The 15,275-nt window shown below is 42.5% G+C and overlaps 1 protein-coding gene across 1 annotated transcript in view; it reads right to left on the minus strand.

The window, feature by feature from the left end:
- PREP (prolyl endopeptidase) overlaps nt 1-15,275 on the minus strand; it is a 103,726-nt gene that overhangs the window by 36,918 nt on the left and 51,533 nt on the right. Inside the window, exons 8-10 of the mRNA XM_081141094.1 lie at nt 12,025-12,216; nt 7,929-8,126; nt 2,595-2,698 (exon numbers count right to left, since the gene is read on the minus strand). Coding sequence (XP_080997220.1) covers nt 2,595-2,698; nt 7,929-8,126; nt 12,025-12,216 — 494 coding nt within the window. The remainder of the gene's footprint in view (nt 1-2,594; nt 2,699-7,928; nt 8,127-12,024; nt 12,217-15,275) is intronic.

Here is a 15,275-nt window from a genome sequence, read left to right on the forward strand (position 1 = left end):
TTCCTTTTACACACCGTCAGGATGCTCTCCATTCATGCATAGATCCCTCTGGAGGGCCACTTGTACAATGGCCAGTCACTGTCAGCAATGTGAGGACATCTGTCAGACTCACATTTCACGTCCGAGCTCTATGCATACACACGAATCTCAATCAGTGCAAGATGGATGTTCAGTGAAACAAGTCTACGGTGCTGTGCATTTCAAAGGCACCTTTACACATGAACGAATTCTACTTTAATGACTTAGTGCAATATGTGTGATGTGTACAATCAATAGATGTAAAACCTCCTATTGGCATCATACACAGAGGCTCTACTCTGCCCATGGGCACAGCTCTATTTTCTCAAACATGGAAATGAGGGGCAGTGCATTAAGATTGTAAACTAATGGGTTCTGTCCAGTTACCAGCTCTCTAAATATTTACCATGACTTTTTGCTCCCCTACTGCAGCAGTATAAATAAAAGGTGGTGAGTATTTGCATAGCTCAATGTCAGGGAAGTTTTCATTGTGAAGTAGAGTCAGGCACAGAGGAATTCAGAGAGTTTTCCAACAACACAGGCAACTAGCATTTGTAATTGAAAACAATACGTATTAGATGGTAAATGGTTTCTTTGTGTATTACCTGTAAAGAACACTAGTGTTGTCAGGATAGGAAAAAAACACTATTTTACAGGAGGAAGGACTCCAACCACCCTCACTGGAAGGAGTTATGACTCACAAGAAGCTGGCTCCCTGACAGCTGTCATTATTGCAGGTCCCCTCCCTTCCCCAAACTCCAAAGGTAACTGCACACGGGGGCAGTGTTTGTTGTGGGAAGATGAAAAAGAGTGTGTTTGTTTTTAAATATAGACCCAAGGGGCTGTGTAGTAGATATGAGAAGACAGGGGGTCTCTTGTAGGCAACTCTGCCCAATTCTAGGGCAGCCAAGGCTGCATCCTGGAGGGCAGAAGAGACGAGGGTCACTGTTCCTGGGCATCCCTGACATTACTGATCTCTGAGGTAGTGATGAGCATGTACACATGCACACACACACACACAGAGAAGAAAGAGACAGATGGAAAGACAGAGAGAGAGAGAGAGAGATGCAGACAAACAGACACACGCACATACAGAGAGACAGACAGGGGCTACGGGCCCCTACAGGATCTCTCTCCAGGCAATGGCTTACCTTGAAGATGAAAAAAGAAACAAGCCAAAATAGGTATGAAAGTATAAGAGTCTGTTATATTTACTGCCAATACTGATTTAAAAAAATTTATTATGTTCTATGTGCCAGACACTTTATATCATCTAACTCTACAGGAATCCTGCTAAGTAGATACTATCTTTATTTTGCAGCTGAAAAAATGGTGGCAGAAAGGTTAAATGACTCGCCCAATGTCACCCAATGTCACCTAATGAGGATGTGCAGAATTCAGGCCTGGCAGGGCTTCATGACAAAGGCCCTAGGCATCTACTGAGAACATTCTGATTTTATAAATACTATTTATATAGACCAGGGATCAACACACTTTTCTTAGAGGGCTAAATGCTAACTATTTTAGGCTTTGTGGGCCATACAGTCTCTGTTGCACCCACTCAGTTAAAGTGTGAAAGCAGACACAGATACTAGGTAAACAGACAGGCATGGATGTTCTCCAATAAAACTGGAGGCCAGTCTGCCACTCCCGATACAGCTCAGAGGTTGGCAAGCTGCAGAGCTGGGCCAGATCTAGCCCACTGTACGTTTTTGTAAACAAAGCTTTATTTTTTTTATGATTGAGATCTAGCCCATCATCTAGACTATTTCTAGACAGCGAAGATTAATTCACCATGCTCAAATGCCCTCGTTTTACCGAAACATTTTTGGGAGCATCCAGTGCTTGTTCTAACCTTCCTTCACACCTAAAGTCCTAACCTGTGGTCCGTGGGGTATGGCCCTCCAGGTGGGAAAGCCTGATAAACGCCTGCTGCCCGAGAGGTAACCTCTCACTGCAAAGGAGCAGAGACATTCTGTGTCCTCGATGGATAAGTGATCCAGTTTCTGGGAGACTCAGTACCTTTGGGGAGCTGAATGGAAAAAAAAGGAGATTCTAAACCTAAAAAGATTGTGACCAGAGACTGAGCTTATGGTGCCATGAGGATTAATTAGTTAATTCCTTCTAATTTTCTATGGAGTGCCCTCTCTGTGCCAGGTAGAAACACATATGAACTTCAGACTGACTCACAGCATGTGAGTAAATACTTTATATAGAGCAAATCTATGTTGCTATTTATGACACCACAGGACTTGAGCTAGAACACAACCCACTGTAGGGCAAATGGACTAACAGAGACAAACTGTGTTGCTTTGATAGCTACTGAAGTGAGATTCCCCCAGAGAAGGGACACTGGTTTCTTGTCAAGAGCTGCAGCTATGGGAGAACTTGTAAGGTCTGGGAGGACAGGGACTGTGCCTGGCTCAACGCCCAGAAACAGGAGCTCCAAAAGTATTTGTCGTCTGTATTACTGTGGATTACCTACCTCCACAGCTCCTGACAAGCTGGGGTGTGAACGGTCCAGGCTAAAAGTCAGGTTTTCTAACACATTTTCAAGAACAAATGCTCCTCCATACCTGGACTGTCTGGTAATCGGAAGCATCGATTCCTTTCACGGTCACCTCTCGGAAGACTCTTGGCTCCAGCTCCTCTTTGGTAAGATCACAGTGATAAATGATGCCTAAGAGGAAGAGGAAGTCTAAGTTTAGTCCACGAACCCACCAGACTCAAGGGGGGCAAAGATCACAAAGCATAATCAGATGCATGAGGAGCGAGAGGGGCATCAGGGAGCATGAGAAGAGGGAAAAAGCTAACTATAGAAACATAACAGGTCTTTTCCATGCCACATCATTTAGGAGCAGAGGCGAAAAAAAAAAGGGGGGAGACTTCATGCAGGGACATTTTATCTCAGAGCCGATTAAGAGGAAAACTCAAATGATTTGCTCAACATCAACAGCCAGTCAGGGGTCTCTTGACGGCAATCAGGGGCCCTTGCTACCCACCCGATACCCACTCATTCATGGACACAAAGGTAGACAGCAACCAACGATGATCGGGGAGTCATCCTCAAATTGCTGTTTCAATTTTGATTATCCCAGTAATTGTGCACAACATAGATTAAAAAATATACACCAAGATTTCCAGTTTATTTTACCACTAATTAAAATTCCATTTCCCGAATTTAATGCTAACATTTAACAACTAAATCTAAGAAACAATAACCAAGACAAGTCCCACTGTTGAAAACAACAATACTGCTGTGGTTTATGAAACAGAATTAGTCACCCCAAGTGGCTGGTGTGGAAACAGCCCTCCCACGAAACACTTTAAACATACGCTGGCAAGTAAATGAAAAATCGATTTAGTGAGCCCCATACTTGCTGGAAAACCAGAAACCAAACGGTACTCCCACGGGACACATTCTAACTGATTGATCTTGTATTAAAACGACGGCCTGCTTTCCTCTCAACTCCTCTGTTTATGTACTTCACTAACAGTTGAGAAATACACTCTGCTCCCCACTGGCAAAGAGTAGTGTATTTAGATTCCTTAACAGCATGACTGCCAACCCCTGTGAATGTCGTCTCAATTACCACACATAGAGACACATTGCATTAAGGCACTATAATAGGGTATATGTAACAGGACTCAAGAATCAGCTTTTTTCGTTTTTATGTGTAACCTAAGTACTTCCAAACTATACTCTGGGCATACGCTGAATTTTCCTAGATGAACATAACCTTGAGGGCAAAGGCTATCTTCAGATGTTATGTGAATTTCTGAAAAGCTTCTTGATCAGTACCTGTTCCCCTTCCACAAAATACAAAAAACATCTGAATCTTTGAAGGAAAAAACACACAACCCCAAACAACCAAACAGCTAAAAACACAGAAGGTGGACCAAGCATGTGCCATCTGAGCACCTAACTCTCCCTAGCACCACTGCCACCTCTAGTATAGTAACTGACAAGGGATCTGGAGCCAGGATTCCCAGCGCTGACAGTTACTGGGTGCATGAGCTTAGACAAGTCACCAAAGTACCAGAACACAAACCCCTAGTGAAAGACAATGAATAGGAAACACACTCTAAATGCCTGTTTCTCTGGGGAAAAAATTCAGACATCAAATCCTCTAACAGAAGAATGAAGTATACTACAGAGGCTAGCTACTGCCTGACCTCTATTTTCCTGTCTTCTAGAGGGAGGCTGTGTTAACCCCGAAGATACTACTGTTTAATACAGTTGATCACTACTTTCTATTTACAGATCCATCTGGGGTAGCCCAGGCGAGCCATTCGCGCATTCACACTGCAATGTGAATCCTTATAATGTAATGATACTTGGTGCATGTCCAATTTGGCTTGTTAAGTACAGAGGAAGGTGGGCTTTGGAGAAATTCTAGAATCATGAACCAGACAGGACTGGTTAGGTGATCTCTAGAAAATCAATTTTTGAATTTAAGGGTGAAAGAGAGAGACTGATTATGGGAGTCCCTTAAGGTATCTGGACTTGAGGAAACAGGTCTCTGATGAAAACAAGTACTTTAATAAAGCTATTCTAGCAACAGGGAAGATGCAAGGACAATCAGCTGGGATATTCCTGCTATAATCCAAAATAAATGTAAGGAGATAAAAAAAATGGAAGTTAGGAGAAGGGGTAATTCTATGAGAAACAGTGAAAGAAGAATCAGAAGATATGAAAGATTGGATAGGTAAAGAAAAGGCAAAAGAATTTTGCAAAAGATGACCCATGTAGGTACTGTTTTATCTGATTATAGGTTGGGCTTTAAGGAATTTAAAGAAAAACAACAAAAACTAAAACAAGTCTCTTAAAAATTTTTGTGCTCCTTGGTATTTACCCAAAGGAATTGAAAATTTATTTATGTCCCCACAAAAGCCAACTCATAGATGTTTATAGCAGCTTTATTTGCGACTGCCAAAACTTAGAAGCAACCAATGTACTTCAGGAGGTGAACATGTGAATAGACTATGCTACATCCAGACAAAGGAATATTATTCAGTGCTAAAAAGTAATAAGCTATCAAGCTATGAAAAAGACATGAAGCAAGCTTAAATGCATATTACTAAGTGAAAGAAGCCAATTTGAAAAGTCTACATACTGTATGATTTCAACTATATGGCATTCTGGAAAAGCCAAAACTATGGAGACAGTAAAAAAAATCAGTGGTTGCCAAGAGTTGGGAGACGGGGTTGGGTGAAAACACAGAGCACAGAGGATTTTTAGGGCAGTGAAAATATTCTGTACGATACTAAAATGATGGATACATGTCATTATACACTTATCCAAACCCATGGGATGTTTAACACCAACAGTGAATCCGAAGGTGAATTATGGAGTTTGGGTGATTATGATGTGTCAGTGTAGGTTCATCAGTTGTAACAAATGTACCTCTCTGAGAAGGGGATGTTGATAGTGGGAGAGGCTATGCATTTGTGGAGGCAGGGAGTATATGAGAAATCTCTGTACCTTGCCCTTAATTTTGCTGTGAACCTAAATCTGCTCTAAAAGTCTTTAAGAAATTTTTTTTTTTTTTGCCTTTCCCAAATAGTCTGGGAAGGTGCTTTAATTTCTCATAGCTGTTTCCCAGAGCTATGCACCTGGGGCTGCTGTATAAGATTATTGCAATGTGAAGTCTGCCTGAAACTAACCTTAGACAACCCCCCAAGGTTCCGCAAGTACAGAATTAATCGGCTCAACAGCTAAGTGGTTTGCGCCACAGGGAATAAGAGCATCGTGCTTCAAGCTGCCCTGGCTGCCTGTTTTCTCCCATGTGTGACTCGGTACAAAAGTCCTAAAGGGCTTGGCCTCAAGTCACATCTTCACTATGCACCTCCATGGGGACCAAAGTCAGTTGTGGCATGCACCTGCCCGATGTATCATGTCCACAGCAGCTGGAGCTACAATTATTTTTGGTCCTGGGGCTTTACTTATAGTTTAGTATCTCTGCTGTTTACTGTGGTCGTGGATAGCTAACCTTTAGGGAGCAGGGCAAGACAGCTTTCAAGGTGATACATATATGTATGGATTGTATATACACACACTGGCAATTCTTGCTTTCAAGAAATCTAGTTTAATTATCTAATGATTATTTTTACATTTAGACCAAAAGGCCCGAGTCTGGCAGTCCTGTTCTCTGGTGTTAGATATCAAATCGCATTAAGGAGAGAAAATACAAAGCTGGAGGCAAAATGAAGAACAGAGAAAGGAGAAGAACAAAGCATTACAGCAGCAAATTAGAGCTTGTTCAGAAGCCGCCTGGTGCTAGAGAACTAAGAACACCCTTCTCTTTCAACCTTCACAGCCACAGTCACGGATAATATTCCACTGCTTGGCACAGAACCCACCATCTTACACTGAGACAATGAGTCCTTTCTTCCCCAGGTAACGACGAGCTTGTTCCTGAAATAAATGGCCACGTGGGGTCATTGAAGGAGGTTTACAGGCTTTGATGACTCTGGCTTTTATTAAGAGCAGGTGAGTCACCTTCTCTACCCTGTTCTTCTCAGCCCTTTATGCATTTAAATTGTTTAAGCTATGAGATTTTACAGTGTAAGATGTCTAGAACCAGTGTAACCTGAGAAAATAAATTGTGGACGCTACAGCAGTGGGTTGAGAATAGCTTTCTGGAAGAAACTGATTTTTCTTGGTTCCTGTCCACTGGCTGCCACTGTACCCCAGTCCCCGGGGGAGAGGGGTAAGGCATGGGACACCCAGATGTGGGGTTCATGACCCATCAATCCCTGACTTCTGGACCTGGTTTCCGCATCACTGTGGGCACTTTTCCTGGCCCCCTAGATCATGTGAAAGGCACATGGGGAGAAGCAAAGACCTACTTACAGAACATGGCTCTTTCTGTTTTAATGACCCTGACAGCAACCTGTCAGATGACAAGATTCCTATGAATGGCTTGCTCTGCGACTCTGAGGCACCAAAAAAACCACACAGATGAAGCATCACGGTCATCTTCCCAAACCCCAGGAGAAGGACGAACCACTTCAGCACTGCCCAGCTCTCTCCTACGCCTGTTTTATTTGTCAAGGACCAAACTATGACAACAACACTGGGGGGGGGGGGGGCGGGGAACAAAAGGGCTATGGCAGAACTTGAGAGAGGAGCAAGGAGACTTGCAGAGACGCTTTCAGCCAGGCTGATTTTAGGGTAGTGTCTGCTTGGTCAAATGCAAGCTGCCAACTGAGCAGGCTCTGGGGACAAATCAGAGTACGTGCATGGCTTCGGCTATAACAAAAACAGTGCAGGCAAGTGGAGAAGCCATAAAAACCAAAAAAAAGCAAAATGAGTGTGACCAACTTTCAAAAAGTTAAAAAGAGAGCTGTGCTTACTTTGGGGAAAATTAACCCATCCCATGAAACGTAAAGCTATAATTGATAAGCATTTTTGTCTGTACTAGAACCAAATAAGTTTTTTCCTATATGATACAAGACTATATTTTAAAAATCATCTTTAATTCAGCTTAACAACTGCAGAATTTATTCTTGGTTTGTTCTAGAAAACAATTTTAATGTCAGACATAACTACAGATTTTTATTTTAAGCTTTTAGTTATCTGCACTGCGTGTGTCCTAGTACATACAGACCCAGGCTAAATCTAAGGTTATACTTTTTCATGTGATTTTTTTTCATTAACCTAAGACAACAGTTGGTCCAGTTACCAGAACAGAGGATGAGGGTGTTAAGATTAATGACCGTGCAGTTTAGGTGGCGGCATTTCCCTTTGTTCTGAGCATCTGTTTTACTGTTTTATTCCAAGTAAATGATTTGGCTGTAATAGAGCATATGTGATGTTCAATTTCATAGCATTATATTCCCATTTTCCCAAAGAAACCCAAACAGTCTGATTTGTAAACTGCACCACACTGGTAAAAGACTCTTACCTGGAGCTAAAAAGGAAGTAAACTGATAAAAGATCTCGGTGTCCTTCTTCTGACCACTGTACCCCACGATGCTGCCGACCTCGAGCGGGAAGGTCTTCAGGAGGGCGCCCGTGGCCAGATCGTGAAGCTGCAGGGTGTTCTTCACGTCGTGGAGGTAGCACAACACCAGAAAGTTAGACCTGACGCAGGCCACCCATTCTGAAAAGATAAGAACAGGTAAAGCCTAAGGTGGTTTTGAAGAGGAGCGGAAAGCACACTGATGTCACTTGAACTATCTAGCAATGAGACTTGCAAAGTGATTTTATAATTGCTTTTAATCGTTCTTCTAGTTTCCAGCACAGTCCTTTAATAAATGATCTGTCATTGTGATAGCCAGAGCAAACAAAACATTCTCCACCTTGGGCCAGGGACTTTTGATTATCTAGATAATGTGTGTACTATAAATAATCCTGCCTATCTATTTTGTGTTCAGTATCATGTTACAGGAAATATAAGAAAGAAAACAACAAAAACCAAATCATGATCCATTTCCGTCAGAGTTGTTTAGTTGACAAAAATGTATCAAGCCCTTGGTATGCTCCAGGTCCCCAGCAAGGTGCCGGGAGACAAGCTGGAAGGTGACGGCACCTCTGTCCTTAAGGTAAAATCTTATAAAAACCCAAACAATAAAGTGTTAACAAAGGTAAGTGAGTGGTTGGCTGCAGACCCAAAAAAGTGAGTCTTTCAGCAAGTGCTAAGTTGAATCTCAAGTACAGAGGTGTGGAGAGGGGCGTGCCTGGGTGTGACAGCGGATGAGGTGGCAGGAAGACAGGTGACACAAGGAAGGAAGGGTGCCAGGAATGAGGAGAGAAGGGGAGTAAGAGCCAACAAATGAAAAACAGCAGGGAGGGAGGGAGGGAGGCTGGTAAGGAGAACGAGTGAGAGATCTGTTTTTAAGAAAAAGAAAAAGCTGTTCGGTTTGGGGGTGGGTGGCAATGGTGGTCTGAAGGCGGGTGCGGCGGCCTGGGTAGGAGCAGAGTGCAGTTCTGACTTGGCAGTTGCTGAGGAGCTACTGTTTGGATACAGGGGACATAAACAGAGATGACACCAATGAAGGATACAGAACAATGGAGATGCACAGAGGATGGAGGGGAGAACACTCCTCCAATGAGCCAGTCAAATCACACCAGGTGTGGATCAAGTCTGGAGACATTAAGAAAATAAATGAAAGGCATTTTCCCAAAAAGAACCCCCAGGGCTTGGTGACCATGAGGAAATGGGAAAGTCAGGTGGAGAGATGAGTCCTCCTCACGCCCAGGGCTGCAGCTTCAGTAATGGTGCTGTCCTCTGGCAGAGCTGGGCCAATGCAGGGCAGCAAGGTGAAGGGGAAAGGAGAAAACAGAAGGACAGGCACAGAGCACAATCCATTTCGTTTCTGGACACGATCAGCCTGAGGTAGGGCCAGGCCATCCAAAGGGAGAGATGAGGTTACGAACGGGAGCAAGGACATGGCTGCAGGTGACAGCTCCAGCGGGGGGATGACAAACCTTTCTTGGGTTTCGTGGTGGGAAGTGTGGTCATGGGATCTCTGACACTGATTGTTTTTTAAAACCCATGAAACTAGTAGTTCATGCTTGTAACATTATCAAGTTTCAACACGAACCAGGCAGCATCAGAGGGAGCTCTAAGGATCGCCAGAGGCTTCGATCCCGCTGGGTTGTTTACCACAGTGAACTTTCTCCAGTGAAGACATAAAGAGCTTTCACAGCTAAAGGTCATTTGTTCCTTCTCCAATGTGATTTTTTTAAAAGTGCCTCAATCAAGTAATACATCTCATGTGGCCTTAATGTTTTAAAGAAAGTATGGGGGGAGAAAAGAAGTAAATTATTTGTCAAAGAATCATCTGTGTTAACCACGAGCACATCAGAATTATGCAACAAAGTACAGAAGAAAGGGCCAAGGTGGTTTGCACACCGCCGTTAATAACAGGCCAGACTTTATAGCTGTGCTTTATGACTCATCTCTAGTTTTTATTCTCAACAGTGCATTCTGTGCTAATGATATATAGCAAATTCGACTGTGCTTCTCTCGGAATTGATGAGTCCTAGGGAATATTGAAGGTTTCCCCTTTCCAGTCCAAAGAACTTATAATCTTCCAGAAGGAAGGTTATAAAAATATATCACCCCCCAAGTCTCTAAGCAGTGATTTGCATTTCATTAGATCTACCAGTGAAATAGGATGTCACCTTAAGGCATGGTCAAAGCACTTTTTTTGTGGCTTTAAGAGGCAGAAAAGTCACATGCCTTGGGAAATAGTTACGTCTCTGAGAGCTCCCTAGTCAAGCATCACTGATCCAACCTGACCTGTACCTGAAAACCACCCAGGACACCCTACATGAAGACTTATGCTACCAAAGTCTCACCTGGACCTGTCAACATGAGGCCAATTCATGTGGCACTTAGGAAGAACTCACTAAATGCCTGGCTATTACCACCCTTAGGGGGGACATTCTGTCTCAGTTTGGACAGAAGTCATCAGGCTGCTAAAGTCACTACACACCCGATTCCTCACATGAAAGTGTTATAGGAAATGACCAAAAACCTGTTTCTTGACTTATGGATCCTTCATCCAAATATAAATGAGGGAAGAGAGTGAATGGAAGGTTCGAGAGAGACAAATAAAGGGCCTTCCTTGGATAGAGCGCAGTCATGCTGTAAGGCTCCCTCTCCACTGTGGAGAGCCAGCCTGAGAGACAGAGCACTGGTGCCCAACCCAAGAAGCTAACAGGACTGGGACAGCTAGGCCAGAGAAGCAGGGACTAAGTACTTGAGGGGAAGATAACAGATGGGCTGCTGCCTTGGAGATGCCAATATGGAAAGAGCAAGCATGAGTCATGTCTGGTCCTGTCCAACAGAACTGCCTGGAGGGGTGGGGAGACCTCAGAACAGAAGAGGGTCCCCTGGGGGTTGGGGAGAATCTTATGCAAAGACCCAGAGTAGTGCTTCCTCCTGGGCCAAGGAACATGCAGAAGGGCAGGCCCCGAAGGAGTGGGCATGGGCAGCTCTCCCTGAGACAGTCAGCATAACCATCTGCCCACCTTTCCCCTCTACCCACCATGCAAGGCCAGGTTTAAGTATCTGCTGGCACAGAGCATACCGCCTCAAGCTGGGGAAGAAAGCATCCCTTCCTTTTCCAGGACATGAGCCTGGATCTGTCTGACTCTGGCAGCTGTGCTTTCGGCTCACTGAAAGCCCCATGTAAGGACTGTTTTATCTCAGACAGCACTGCTTTGCAGGTCTCAAAGGACTTATTTGCCTAATTATATACCTTATACCTTCCCATCTGGGGATGGCCCTTGCTTTTATCCCCAACAAACCATTAGCAGTTCACCTTCAACCAGTAAACTTTTCATTAGCTTAAAGATAACTGGACTCTCCTTTGGTGTAAAAACTATAGCAAAATTAGTGAGTCTTACTGTTCTAATCAAATACAGCTCTCAGGCAATAAATAACTTATAAAGCAGCATACCTTTTTTGGAGCACCACAGAAAATGAACAAGAGGGAACTTAAGGCACTCTAAACAGGACTGACACAGAGGTGAGATTCTCAAGAGGCTACTGGAGCCCAGTGCACCCAGCAGCAACTGCACTGGGTTTCAATGAGCTCTGACAATAGTCCGCTCTCTTCTAATAAGAGGACTGTAAATCCACCCTCCGATCTACAATAGGTGTAATACAAACAGTCAAAGGTTATTCAAAAGCTAAAAGCTAAGGCTGTGAATCCAAATGGTTTAAAAAATTAAATGTAAGTGATTAGCATTATCAGAAAATAACTAGCAAAGACAACTAATACTAAAAGAAAAAAAAAAGCACCACCTTTGAAAGTCTGGATTCATACCTTTATAATTATTATGAAGATCCTGTATAACACTGTAGTAATTACAAAGGTGTCCTACAGTGAATACCTGGTTGCACAGTTTAGACATTTCATGCCCACAGATTAGATGTCGGAGGCTCTTTACCTTGTAATTGGTCACCAGGGAATGAGAGATGTACCAATTTGTTGACGTGCTCACCAAACACAAAAGCACTATTTTCAGGCAGCGTGTGGTCTTACCTAAGACATCCTTCTCGTGCTCAGGAATGAGCACTTTCCACTTCGACTCCTCAGGATCCGTGAAGTCGATGTTGATCAGGCGATAGTTGGGAGAGTGGCGATTGGTCTTGAACGTGAACACCGTCCCTTCATTCGTCACATAGTCATACTCTCCTTCAAAGTTGTCTATCAGTTTTACCCACTTCAGGATTCCTGGTGAAAGGCCAAGCATCCCTGTTACCTCTCCAGTGTATACAAAGGTGTGGTCTGTGTACAGGGAAGGGAGGGCAGATCTTTTCTGTCTATAGAACACAAAGTGGACACAATATTTGGAAGATCTAAGGTCTGAGAAAGAGCGAGGACAAGTCTGAGTAAATTTTAAGGTTTTAAAAAATATGAAGGGATTTGTTTTTCCTGAAAAGCCTGGCGATGAAGCAGAGTGAAGGCCCTCTTGTCTCAGCCCCACGGAATCTGGGGAATCCTCTTCCACCTGAGTGTGCTCCCAGATCTGAGCACTCCCCTCCACTTCTACTGCCATCACTACACCCATTCTTCACCGATTCCCGCTGGGTCTATGTCAGGGGCTCTCAACCGGATGATTCCACCACCCCAGGGGCCATTCGGAAATGTCTGAAGACTTGGTTGTCACAACTTGGAAGGTGAGAGGAGGGCCACTATTAGAGTCTAGTGTGTGAAGGCCTGCTGAACACGTTTTGGCTCACAGGGCAGCGCCTTCAAGAAGAATTAGCCAGCCCTGGTCTGCAGTATTAGCTTCCTGCCTGGTCTTCCCTCTGCCACTCCGGATCTTCTCAAGAGCTGACACCACAATGTTGTAATATCCTGAACTGGTTCATGTTGGTGCCCTTCTTAAAAACGTCCCCATTACTCTGAATAAAATCTGAATTCCTTTTTATGGTCTCCCTGGTCCTGCATGTTACAGTCCTTGTATGTTACAGTCCTTGCCCACTTAGCCCACCTCGGCTTGTTCCAACGTTCGCCGCACATCTCTGTCCTCCAGCAACACTCGCCTCTGTTAGGTTCCTTCAAACACCCTTCAAGACCTTGCTACAGGACGATGGCCCACTCTCCAACAGCTAGGCACCTGTTATTGGTACCCAGATCACTTCTTTACAGCACTTCCCTCTAGGTATGTACTTATTTACTTGTTTATAATGTGTCTTTTCTATTCACTATTTAACACTAAGCACCTAAGCAGGTACTTCAAAGGTGCAAAATAAAATTGGCGCTGAATGAAAGGAGGGACACTTTCCAGCCCTTTAGTGCTAAGAACCAGTGTGGAGATGGTCATCACTAAAAAAATCTTAAATGTGGCTATTATTATCACTTAAATGGCTCACTAAATGCCACTTTTAATGTTAAAAAACCCACTGGGAGAAGGCTTGCTTTACAGTGTATCAGGCATGGATGTGCAGCTTATGTCTCCAAAGTTTTATAAAAAAAAAGTTCTATTACTTTTAAACTACTGAAAGGCAATGCCAGATCTTAGCTAGTCTCCATTTAATCTCCTAGCTTCAATTTCACAGGGAAATTGCTGCATTAATTTGGATAGTTCATTTATATTCTTTGAATTTTTCAAGGCGGTTTTACACTCATTATCTCATTCATCTCTATAGCATAATATCTTTATATAACTGGCTGTTAAATTAAATTATCAAGAAAAATAGAATCCCACAGTAAAAAGAAAGTGAGTCTCTTGGTCAGACACAGCTGGATTAAAATTCCAGCTCCAGTGGTACTTAGCTGTGTGACCTTGAGCAACCTCTTTATCCCCTGATAAGCCTCATTTCTCAACTGTAAACTAGTAAATGGAATCAAACATTATTATAAAGTGAACACTAATACCTACTTCACAACAAAACCTTAACAAATATTTAAAAATAAGTAATTGAAATTAAAACTAATAATAAGCAGTTTTTAAAAATCTGTAGTTTTCCTACATGCTAGCAATACCAGCTAGAAAACATGGGAGGGGCGGGAGAAGGGCTCCTTCACCAAAGAAGCCCAATTAATAAAATATTTAGGAATGCACTTAATAGGAAATGTGGACTCTATATGAAGAAAGCTCTAAAATTTTTCTAAGGAATCTTAAAAACAACAACAGAACAAACGACACCTGAGTAACTGCAAACACATACAGTATCCCTAGATGGGAAGGCTCAATATTTCAAAGGTGCAAATAAATCCAGAGAAAATCTACAAATTTAACACAATTCCAGTCAAAATCCAAACAAGATTTTTAAGGAATCTGACATCATTCTAAAGTTCATCTGAATAAGCGCATAAGGATAGTCAATTCATTTTTTATAATAGAATAAGGAGGAGCTTCTTGCGTTATGATGCTCTGAACAAGCCCCCATCCCTCCCTGAAGGTAATCACCATCCTGAATTTTATGGTAATCTTATTTTTTCTTTGTTCTTTTTCTCCCTTAATATGCATCTTTAAACACTATAGTCTAATCTTACCTTATTTTTGAACTTCATATATAATGAAAGCATACATATATTCTTTAGTATCTGACTTCTTTCACTTGATTATCATGGTTAAGATTTTCACCCTCTAGTTACTGTTATTGATTTTTGGCTAAATCCTATTGTGCTCAAAGAACATACTCTATCTGGTTTTGATCATTTAAAATTAGTTCAGAAAAGCTTTATGGCCTAATTTAAAGTACAGGCCCTCCCAGGGAAGCATGTTTAAAACAGGAGCTCACTAAACCCTGTTGCTTTCCTGAAACCCTTGCTCCTCGGGGCTTTGGACATGACACAATTCAAGAGAACTGGCATTTCAGATGAATAACAGGGCTCAGTTTTGCTATGCATAAGTGAGAACATTATTGATTTAAATGGAAAAAAGAAAAATTACTTTTAAAAAGAGACACTGCTAAACTCCCAAACGATCTCACTGTCTGCTCACCTTTTCTGAGCTTCTTTTGTCTGTAAGTGGTATTATTCACTGTGATGCCTACAGAATTCAATTCCTAAACTTCTCTACATCGAAGTTGAAATTACTTTTTATAAGCCTGCTTCTTGGTGGGGTAATGATTTGTGTACTGAGTGAAGATTAGCTTAAAGTAAGTCACCTCATGCCTTTCCTGGAGCAAAGTCATTACTTTTATTGCTATCTTTGAAAATCAATGGTATTAACTACACTTCATAGAAAATGTTTTGTCAGCTCTCTAATAAGCTAAATGTGGCTGCTGAACAGCATGATTTGCTAACAGTAAACTTTTAAAGTTTAATTTCCATCTCTC

The sequence above is a fragment of the Miniopterus schreibersii genome, assembly GCF_964146895.1.
Source record: "Miniopterus schreibersii genome assembly, chromosome: 6".
Classification (NCBI taxonomy): Eukaryota; Metazoa; Chordata; class Mammalia; order Chiroptera; family Miniopteridae; genus Miniopterus; species Miniopterus schreibersii.